Source organism: Ustilaginoidea virens, chromosome 3 (genome assembly GCF_000687475.1).
Source record: "Ustilaginoidea virens chromosome 3, complete sequence".
In the NCBI taxonomy this organism is placed as follows: Eukaryota; Fungi; Ascomycota; class Sordariomycetes; order Hypocreales; family Clavicipitaceae; genus Ustilaginoidea; species Ustilaginoidea virens.
In genome coordinates this window covers 4,365,838-4,376,427 of record NC_057318.1, presented here as the reverse complement: position 1 = coordinate 4,376,427, position 10,590 = coordinate 4,365,838, and the positions used below count along the sequence as shown (strand labels likewise).

The 10,590-nt window shown below is 54.8% G+C and overlaps 3 protein-coding genes across 3 annotated transcripts; 2 read left to right on the top strand and 1 right to left on the bottom strand.

Annotated features, from left to right (window-relative positions):
- Positions 1–2,987: 2,987 nt before the first annotated feature.
- Positions 2,988–5,822, top strand: UV8b_04080 (uncharacterized protein; the record flags this gene model as incomplete). Its single annotated transcript, XM_043141578.1, has 1 exon — positions 2,988–5,822. One exon carries the CDS (start codon positions 2,988–2,990, stop codon positions 5,820–5,822), a length of 2,835 nt encoding a protein of 944 aa, XP_042997512.1.
- A 988-nt stretch (positions 5,823–6,810) lies between these two features.
- UV8b_04079 (uncharacterized protein) lies at positions 6,811–9,231 on the bottom strand (the record flags this gene model as incomplete). The annotated part of the gene is made up of 6 exons (XM_043141577.1): positions 6,811–7,149; positions 7,261–7,595; positions 7,809–8,229; positions 8,302–8,667; positions 8,800–9,035; positions 9,192–9,231. The coding sequence occupies 6 exons, from the start codon at positions 9,229–9,231 to the stop codon at positions 6,811–6,813; spliced, it is 1,737 nt and encodes a 578-aa protein (XP_042997511.1).
- Positions 9,232–9,766: 535 nt separating this feature from the next.
- UV8b_04078 (uncharacterized protein) lies at positions 9,767–9,955 on the top strand (the record flags this gene model as incomplete). The annotated part of the gene is made up of 1 exon (XM_043141576.1): positions 9,767–9,955. The coding sequence occupies one exon, from the start codon at positions 9,767–9,769 to the stop codon at positions 9,953–9,955; it is 189 nt and encodes a 62-aa protein (XP_042997510.1).
- Between the last annotated feature and the right edge of the window lie 635 nt (positions 9,956–10,590).

Genomic DNA, 10,590 nt, shown 5'->3' with positions numbered 1-10,590 from the left:
GTGAGGCTCGGAGCAAGTTGCGCCAATTGGCTAGAACCATGGGGGAAAGGGTCTGGTGGGGGGGGGGAGGTTGGTTCCTGCGTCAGTGGGCCCAGGGTTAGTGGCCCATGCTGGGACCTTTCCCCCGGAGTCCGAGGCAGTCAAACAGCACGGTAGCCTATATGCGCTGGGGCCTAGGGCGCGTGCGGCGGACGGCTGGCGGCGCGTGGCTCTGGCTCAGGCTCTGGTTTCTTGGCTCTTGGCTTTCTTGGCTAGTGTGAAACGCGGGCGGACCCAAGCGGCGCAGCGCTGCCCGCCCGCCCACATGTCGCCGCCGGGACATTTCTCCTAACCTTTTCTGGAAGGCTTAACCGACAAGTCGAGTTAGCGCGGTCCGCACGTCCGGACTCCGTGGTAAAATTCATCAATGTTGATTTCTTTGTTCAAGAAGCCCAGTGAAGTTGAGTTGTCTTGCACCTGCCTGGCTCCAGCAGTCATTGTTAGTCCATTAGCCCAGCTAGTCACATGCACTCTGCCCCAACAGCCACCTCAACCGCCATCACATTGAACACTGCCACTTCACGGGCCAGTTGATCGCACAAGGAAAAAAAACAACAACGTGAATGTAAAAAAGAAGAAAAAAAAAAAAAGGAAGTCTGCGCGAGTAGGTGATCATCTGCGCACGTTCAAAGGGGCCTCTCCGCAATGGCCAAGCGCCGGCTTCTTTAGGTACATACCATACCACCTTGGCCTGTTTTTACTGGTAGACTTCAATACCAGCAAGGACGGAGGAGAACTCCCCACAGAGTACGGAGTACGGAGTACTAGGTGAGCAGTCGGGCTGCAATAGGCTGGTAGTAAGTAAACTGCCCATTTACCGCTGCCCATCAGCTGAGAGATCCAGGGCTTGGTTCAGGAAACTCCTGAGCCCTGGCCTTACCCCGTGGCGCAGAAACGTTTGAAGCAGACGGACGAATCGCCCCAACTTGCTCCTAGGTAGACGCTCCATAGATAGCTAGCTGTGAGTGGCTGTTTTGAAACCACATGCCTAATCGATGCTGAATTGTTCATGTTCCTGGCGAAATGAGGAACCACTTTTCCGGGCGCTATCCAGCAGGGGTGTCTCAGGGTAATGGCATCATCTGGGCTTGCTGTTTTGTTCGACTTATGTGCTTGTGGACTCGTGACTGGGTACCAGGAAGAACCGGTTACCACCCGGACCTTTTTTTTCTTTCTTTTTTTTCTCTTCTTCTTCCGGGCCTGGCCTTTATCCTTTCCGGGACAGCTGAATGTTGCTATTTCTGGCCAGCCTGCCTATCGGCTATAGTCTGAACTGCAGTCTTGTTGTCCGCTCAGTCTGTGGGTCTATAGTCTGTGGTTAGTCTGTGGTCTGTAGTCTGTGGTCTGTAGTCTGTGGTCTGTAGTCTGTGGTCTGTAGTCTGTGGTCTGTAGTCTGTGGTCTGTAGTCTGTGGTCTGTGGTCGTGGTCTGTGGTCGTGGTCAGGCCCGGCCCGCCCATCTTGGAGGCGTTGCCTCCCTTGAAGTGATTCAGGGCTTTTGATGCTTACCAGGACTTGAAAAACACAACCCGTAAACGGATCAAAGACGTAATCAACATCGTCGCCTCCTTCTTTGCTTTTGCCGGCCCCTGCTTTTCGCCCTACTCCCCCTACCCCCTACCCCCTACTTCCTTCCCCGACGGCATAGTTGATGCTTGGTACGGAGTACGTGTGCTCCATTGGGGGATCTGGGACGTGCTCCCCTCATTTAGTTGAAGCTGAGGTCAAGTGTGGCTGCGCTATCTCGGTACATTGTTTCCGTCGAAACGTCAAACCGTCAAACCGTCAAACCGTCATTAACCACGGGTCGCGGCGCGCTAACAAGTTCAGGTTCACGTATACCGTGCCAGCTACACAGTCAAACAAGCAACGCCGCACTGTACCGGCTCCCCCCCCCCCCCCCCCCCCCCCGCGGCCCCAGGATCCGTAATTCTTGATACCGAAACTGAACGCAGTGATTGTGCCCATCCTCCCACCGCCTTCAGTCTGTCAGTCCATCAGAATCAGTCCATCAGAATCAGTCCATCAGAATCAGTCCATCAATATCAGTCCACAGTCCGTCAGTCCGTCAGTCACATCAGTCACATCAGTCACATCGTCGACTCGCCAGCCGCGTGGCTCCCCCCAACCTCCAGCCCCCCGGTATCGTGGTCGGCTCCCTGCTCATCCTAGCTCACCTGCTACCCACCACACTACCAAGAAACACGGATCCCTGGCCCCGACTCCCTGGACGGACTCTAGTCTGGAGCAATGACTAGCTTCCTGTTGCAACAACCGCAAACCAACGACGTCAAACCCATGCCATCTTATCGTTTCTCTTACCGAGTCATCCACCCCCACCGTCGCACCGACACGGCAACATGGGTTGAACCGTTGAGGCGCCCTTTGGCCGTCAATATCGAGACGCTTCCATAGTGTCCACCACCAAACTCCACGCTTCAGGATGCCCCCGTACTAGTCAGTTGGTACACGAACTACACATCCCATCCTCCGATATGGGCCTGGGTCCAAGGTCTGTTCGGCAAGGCCCTTGTCCTCATGCTGTGGCACACTCTGGGAAATTGCGCCAAACCAAAGCCTGACCACCAACCAGCTCGCACCATGTGGAAAACGTCCCCCTCGTTCCAATGGCTGGCTCATCTACACCATTCCGCGGGGCTGGTCGGCTGCTGGACCTATATAGATGCAACAGCCGTCCGTCTCTACTGCCTTCTTTTCTGTCCTTCATCTCAACCTCCTTCCATATCTGTGACATTTCGTTGTCTTTCTTTTTTTTTTTCTTCCCCCCCTTTTCAACGAGGAAGTTGTCTCGTTTTCCCGTCAGGTCAAAGTCATTCATTTCCTTTGACTGTCCGCTCTCTTCAAATACCATAACTTGATACGTCGCTCCTATCACCCACTCGCTATACATATATCTCGAACCTACGAAGAAGATTGGACGTCTACAAAGATGAGAAATACTTTGAAGCTCGCGGTTGCAGCCGCTGGCGTCCACCAGGCTGTGGCCACATTTGGTGGCGCAGGACTTGGCGCTTCACTGGGACTCGGTGCCGGAGTTGATGCCGGCGTTGGTGCCGGCGCTGGAATTGGTGCTGGCGTTGGTGCTGGAGTTGATGCCAAGGTTGGAGCCGGTCTCGGTGCTGGCGTCGGTGCCGGTGTCGGTGTCGGTGCCGGCGTTGGTGCTGGAGTCGGCGCCGGCGTTGGTGCTGGAGTTGATGCCAAGGTTGGAGCCGGCGTCGGTGCTGGCGTCGGTGTTGGTGCCGGCGTTGGTGCTGGAGTCGGTGCCGGCGTCGGAGTCGGCGCCGGCGTTGGTGCTGGAGTTGATGCCAAGGTTGGAGCCGGTCTCGGTGCTGGAGTCGGTGCCGGCGTCGGAGTCGGTGCCGGCGTTGGTGCTGGAGTTGGTGCTGGAGTTGATGCCAAGGTTGGAGCCGGTCTCGGTGCTGGCGTCGGTGCCGGTGTCGGTGTCGGTGCCGGCGTTGGTGCTGGAGTTGATGCCAAGGTTGGAGCCGGCGTCGGTGCTGGCGTCGGTGTTGGTGCCGGCGTTGGTGCTGGAGTTGGTGCCAAGGTTGGAGCCGGCCTCGGTGTTGGTGTTGGCGCTGGCGTTGGTGCCGGGCTCGGTGTTGGCGTCGGTGCCGGTGTTGGTGTTGGTGCTGGAGTTGGATTGGACCTCGGGGCCTTCCTGAATGCCCCATGCTTCTCCCTCCCGTCGACCAGCACCAACGTTTGTCACAAATCCCAATTGTCTCCGTGGGACTTCAGTGGCCTGGATTTGGGAAGCTTCTCGTCCTATCTCGGCTTGGATTTCAGCGGCGGCTGGTCATGCCATAAGAGCAAACTTGACTCTTCCAACTACATCAGTGGTTCTTGCACCCAAGGCAGCAGTTCTGGTCTCGACATATCTATCGGAGCCGATGCCGGTATTTCCCTCTTCACTCCCTCCAGTTTCGACTTGTTCACATCGTTCGATGTTCGTCTCGAGTTCCTCTACTTCATGCCCGACGGCAGCACCTGCAAACAATCTTCCGACTGCTCGAAGCAAGGCACAACCATTTACAACAAACAGTGCGCTGGAGCCACCAAGGTCCGAATCCTCTACCCACAGCAATTCAAGGTCAAGGCCGGTGTCTCCCTCCAGAGCTCGTGCAATATCTCCTGCCGCAAGATCACATGGCAGTGCGGACAACCCGTGAACCCTATTACTACTTCCCGTCCCGCCACCGGTTCTCCCTCCACTTTTATTACCACAACCAGGGGCGCGCAGACTACTCCTTCCGGCCCCCAGACGACTGGTCAGACCGCTGGACAGCAGACTACTCCTTCCGGTCACGAGACGACTGGCCAGACCACCGCGGGACAGCAGACTACTCCTTCGGGCCCCGAGACCACCGGTCAGACAGCCGGACAGCAAACCACTCCTTCCGGCCCCCAGACCACTGGTCAGACCACCGCCGGACAGCAGACTACTCCTTCGGGCCCCGAGACCACCGGTCAGACAGCCGGACAGCAAACCACTCCTTCCGGCCCCCAGACCACTGGTCAGACCACCGCTGGACAGCAGACTTCTCCTTCCGGTCACGAGACGACTGGCCAGACCACCGCTGGACAGCAGACCACTCCTTCCGGTCACGGGACGACTGGCCAGACCACCGCCGGACAGCAGACTACTCCTTCGAGCCCCGAGACCACCAGTCAGACCGCGGGACAGCAAACCACTCCTTCGGGCCCCCAGACCACTGGTCAGACCACCGCTGGACAGCAGACCACTCCTTCCGGCTCCGAGACCGGCCAGACATCCGCCGGACAGCAGACTACTCCCTCTGGCCAGCAGTCCACCGCCCAGACCACCGCCGGACAGCAGACCACTCCTTCGGGCCAGCAGTCCACCGGCCAAACCACTCCTGCACCTCAGACCACTACCTTCGTCACCACATACGGCATCACCTCGACTGTTTACACGACTACCACCAAGACGATTATCAGCTGCGGCCCTACTGTTCCCGAGTGCCCAGGCAAGACTGGATCCCATGTCGTCACCGTTACGATTCCCGTGAGCACCACCATCTGTCCCGTCACTGAGACCCACACCAAGACCCAGAGCGACGTCAATCCCACCGGTGGAATGCCGACTGGTCAGACCCCAAGTGGCACCAGCCAAGGTCCATTGCCCACTCAACCTGTCCCTTGCCATCCTGTTGTCCCCAGATGTCTCAACACCTTCCTTCAGTTGAAGACCAAGTGCAAGGACAACACCGATTCCGCCTGCTACTGCCCCAACAAGGAGTTCGTCGACAGCGTCTTCCACTGCCTTTACGCTCACGGTGAGAATGGCAACGTCATCTCCGAGGCTGTTGCCTTCTTCCAGGGAATTTGCGCTCCTTATATTCCCGTTAACCCTGCCATTGCTACTTGTGCCCAGGGTATCACCGAAATCATCACCGTCACCGGTACTCCTTACGTCCCCTCGGTTTCATACACCACCCTGCCTTATACCGCCACCACTGTTGTTGGTCAATCTACCACCTCTATCATCTCGGGTGAGGTAACCGTTCCCGAAATCGTCATGCCCACTCCCACTGGCGGCGCCCAACCCTCCTTGCCGGCCGCCGGCACTGAAACTGGTGTCAGCCCCAACCAGTCGAACCCGGCCGTCAATGTGCCCAGCATCACTGGCACTGGTAGCATGACTCCCAGCCAACCCACGGCCACTCTTCCCGCCACTGCCGGGGCCGGACGTGTTGGCGTCGGCATGATGATGGCCATGGTTGCTCTCGTCGCTGCGCTGTAAAAACAAAAGCCGTGGTTTTTTTTTTTTATTTATAAGTCAAGTTTTCGAGTGGTTGTTCAATATTAATTTCGGGTGGGTTATGCTTTTCGTATACAAAGCTCATGGTATTTTCTCTTTTTCTTTCTGTACATTCCTTTCCCGTCAACCATTTGTCACAGCATCTTTGGAAGGCATTTATAGCATGTATATTACACCTATGTTGGGGGATGAAGAGGCTCTTTGAGAGGGAAAATTCGCAAGAAGTTGTCCCATGTCCGTTTCCTTTCTATACGATCCTTACGAAATGTATGCTGGTTGAGGAGGTTTCAAGACGCCGAGGGCGAGGAGGATGTTTTAGGGGTGGATGAGTCTTGGCCAAGCCGCCGGTTACGTGTGAACAACCAGTTATCCACACTACAGGACTGGAATTCTGTAATATTAATATCAAGTCTTTTTTGGGTTTCGCTTTTTTTATACCCTCCCCTGAAAACGTGGTGGTTCATCAATCTTGCCTACGGCCGGCAAAGTAGGACACAACCGGACCGTAGTCTGAATTGGCGTGTTTGATGGAGACGCACATGATACGCTTGTCATGCTCGACCTGGTGTTGTATATACTTGAAAACATTTTCCATATTGATAGCCTTGTCGGGCGGTGCGTTGAGCCATAGAGTACTTGGGTGGGTGCTGGTCTGTTGGAATAGCAGGTCTTGTTGATCCAGCATGGCTTGCGGGGACAGGAAGATGGACTGTATGAGCCAGCGCTTTCACGCACGTGTTTACCGGCTTGATTACTGTTTGGGGATGCCGATTGGGGGGGGGGCATATAAAGTATCAAGATGGCCAAAAGAGCTGACTCGATTGAAGCTGAGGGAAGAGATAAAAGTATCAAGATTTCCAACAGAAGCGACGCCATTGAAGCTGAGGGGAAAAGACAAGAAAAACGGGCCGTTAGAATAGTAACCGTATGTCCAACGTGCTGGGAGAAACAAAGCCCCAACTTCACTCCTTCACAGCCTCGAACCAGCCTCGTTCCTCCTCCGTCTCTCCTTCTCCCTCTCCTTCAGCAATCTCCTGAGGATCTTGCCGCTCGGGCTCTTTGGAACGACGTCGATGAACTCTACCCCGCCACGTAGCCACTTATGCTTTGCTTTGTGGTCCTGCACATGATTGCTGATGGCGACAATCACCTCCTCGTCGGAGAGATGCTTTGATTCAGGGGACCTGGCGACGTAGGCTTTGGGGACCTCACCGGCGCGGTGGTCCAGGACGGGTATGACGGCGCAATCGGACACGTAGGGGTGCGAGAGGAGATGCGCCTCGAGTTCGGCGGGGGCGACTTGGTGGCCCTTGAGAGCAATTCTATCAGTTTTTTTTCTTTTTATTTTTGTTTCTTGATTCCCATATACATGATGGTGATTTTTTTTTTTTCAACAGCGAAAGTGGACGTGTTTGCATACCTTGACCTTGATGGGTTCCTTGATTCTATCAGTAATGACCAGGTGCTCCGGTCCGCCAGGGGATTTGCGCACAACCACTTCGTCTCCGGTTCGTAGCCAGCGGCCGTCGCTGTGCCAGACAAACGTCTCGGCGGTTGCTTTTTCGTTGTGGAGAAAGCCGATGGCGACCGCGGGGGACTGCACGAGCAGTTCGCCCGGGGTGTCGATGGCTGTCACTTCATTTCCTGCTGAGTCGATGATTTTGGCTTTGGTCCCGGGGAGAAGGGGCCCTGAAGATTCGGGAAGAATGTCTGTTTCAAGAGAGGTGGCCACTCCGGGTGAACATTCCGTCATGCCTGGAAGAGAAGGAAAACGAGATGGCTGTGAGCTGTGCTTATTCGAAATAAAAAAAATCTTGATATGTATATATATTCCACAACACCGCGCCCTGTTTCACGTGGTGCCGCGCCAGCAGGGCCGCTGATATGCGTCTAGCGCCATGATATATACCTGCGTGTGCGTGTTGCGCAGTGGGATTTTTCTGGGAATATGAAAAAAAGGCAACTCACCGTAGCCTTGACCGACACGCCAGTTGGGGTACAACCTCAACACATCTTGAACGACTTCCCTCCCTAAAGGAGCCGCGCCGCACAACACCCACCGCACACTGCTCAGGTCGTATCTAGACACTTTATGTTTGTTGGTGGTGATGTATATCAACATAGGAGGCACGACGCTCAACTGCTCGACTTTGTGCTGCTGAACGGCGTTCAAGAACGTATCGGGGTCGAATTTGGGCAGGACAATGACTTGATCGCCGCGAAAGTGGCTGAGGAGACAGACAATTGTGAGGCCGTAGATGTGACTAAAAGGCAGGACACCTAAATTAACCTGGGTCTCTATACCGAGTTGCTTCCGGGAAACAGAGTCGCAAGTGCTGAGCTGGAGGATATTCGCGATGATGTTGAAATGAGACACCATGACAGCTTTCTAGAGTTGAATATTCCGAGTTAGAAAAAAAAGGTTAAAAGAAGCGCACAAATCGACAGACTAAAGACGTACGGGTAGGCCCGACGTGCCGCTAGAGAAGCATAGATAGGCAGTTTGCCGAGCTCCTTGTCCTTTGACCCATTTCAGCGGCGGCAGAGGCGGCAGACTCCGCCCTTCCTCGACGAGCTGGTCTAGAGTCTTGAACCTAGAATCCGAGGGACTAAGAGGCAAAGGAAGAAGAAACACGCGGTCACGGGGGATGCCAACAGCGTCGGCAGCCTTGAGGGCTTTATCCAGCAGAGGCACGCACGTGAAGAGTGCTTGAGAGCCAGAAAGGCGAAGTTGGTGCTCCAGCTCTTGATGGGAGTAGGCGGCGCTGGCTGGAGTGACGATGCCGGATAATCGATGGATAGCGTGAGTAAAAGGCACGTAATCGATCTTTTCGAGTTTAGCAGGCAAACTCTCAGGTTTGTTCATTGTGGAAGAAGAAGAAGGGAAGAAGAAGCAGAAGAAAGCAGAGTGGCGGGGGGGACAGAGAGACGTATGCATTGACTCGAGGCTTGATCTTACCGTATTCACGGAATACAGACAAACGACCCGATCCCACTCGGTGCCTCGATGGGGATGAAAGCCTAGCTGCTTTGCGATGGCCCTGGCGAGCAAGTCTGTCCTCTGTGCAACCTGGGCCACGCTCCGGCTCAAGCCTGTGATGCCGCAAGTATACGGATGCCGAGACTCGGCAACGGGGTACCGGCCATACCTGGGGTTGTTGATGAATTCTTCCACTGTGATGGAGTCGGGAATCTCTGCGCAGCCGGCGATTAGTCGGCCAGAAAAAAGCTTCAGACCCGGCAGCCCGACTGAAAACGAAAGCCCGCGTAAAGCTTATAGGTTTGGAGACGGACAAGACGGAGACCAGACGATTCGTTGGGGACGAGGAAGCAGGGGGGGGGGGCACGCACCAGGGAGCGGAGGAGTTGAGGCGGACGGCAGGAAAACCATTGTTAGCTGATGGCGAGGGCTCAAAGTAGCAGCAGCTCTTGACTATGCCGAAGACTCAAGAGCATCGAATCGAGGTGCCGTCTACAGCGCAGGCCTGAAAAGGAAGAAGTACACGAAAGTGACGACAAACTCTCGAGACAACAACCTAGACGCCGGAACACTCGATGCGGAGCAGGCGCGGGGAATGGGGATGGAGAACAGGCAGACGAGAAAGAAAAGGCTATGCGAAATGCAAAAAGAAGAACGAGAATAAGGCAAGGAAGTGATAGAAAGGCGATGCCGCCCCCCCTGGTCGTCGTTGGAGAAGCTGGTTGCCGACCTTTTTTTTTTTTTTTTTTTTTTTGCCGGGCCACAAGACTGACTGCATCGCTCGTCCTCGACATGGCCTGGCGTCGGGACTCTGCCGCCTCTGCCCCGGCTGCCGGTTGAAACAAACACTCTGGTTTCGTTGGCGACTAGCGAGGGTGTTAATGCCTCGGGAGCAACGTGATGCCGGTGTTGGTCTCGTCTTTTCCCAAGTGCCTTGCTTTCCGCGATGTTTTGCAACTCGGCTTCAAGCGACGCAGCCAATCATGTCGTCCGCTTCGTCGCTTTGCCACTCCACGATGTTGATGTTGATATGGCTAGGCCCACCTCCGCATTTCTTGGTGCTTCCACCGGAAGGAGCGACGATTTGCGCGCTTGCTACCTGCCTCGTCCTAAATTAATCAAGGTAGGTACATAGGTAGGTGGTTGGAAACTGTCGGTGAGACGAATCCACGTGCCAGCATCTTGTCTTCCTCTCCAGGCCTTTTGCCCCTGCCATTTCCCTCTTTGCCTCCCCTTTCCTTTGTTGTCTCCCTCCATCTCGCTTCTTTTCTTTCTGACAAGAGGACAAGAGGAAGAAAAGAAACCAAAACCTGGTCGAGCCATATGACGTCACGGGCAGAGTTCAAAGAGGGAAAAAAAAAAAAAAAAGCTCAACTGGCCTTGGCTCGAGATTCACCATGAATCCTGGCTTCGCGCTACACATAGTAGCTGCAATGCAAGGTCACGTCGATGCAAGGGTCTGGTTCGTCCTATTTTCAAATGCCATTGCTCTGTTTCCCCGGACAGCTACCGGCCTACTTACCACACCGCGCTCACGAGCACACACAATAATATCTTTCAGAGCCCTGCAGGCTAAACATATTCTCATACGACTCATGAGCCCATCCTATCTATCGATTGTGGCGTCAAATGACGTCGGCTTAAACTAGCCTAAATTCGAGACGCAATGATTACCTGGTTCTTGCCTGCTGCCCTCTGAGCTTGTTTTCCGCCCAGGTTGCAACTAGGATGATGACAAGTCGTGAATAGCTTTGCTTGTCTGGATATCAA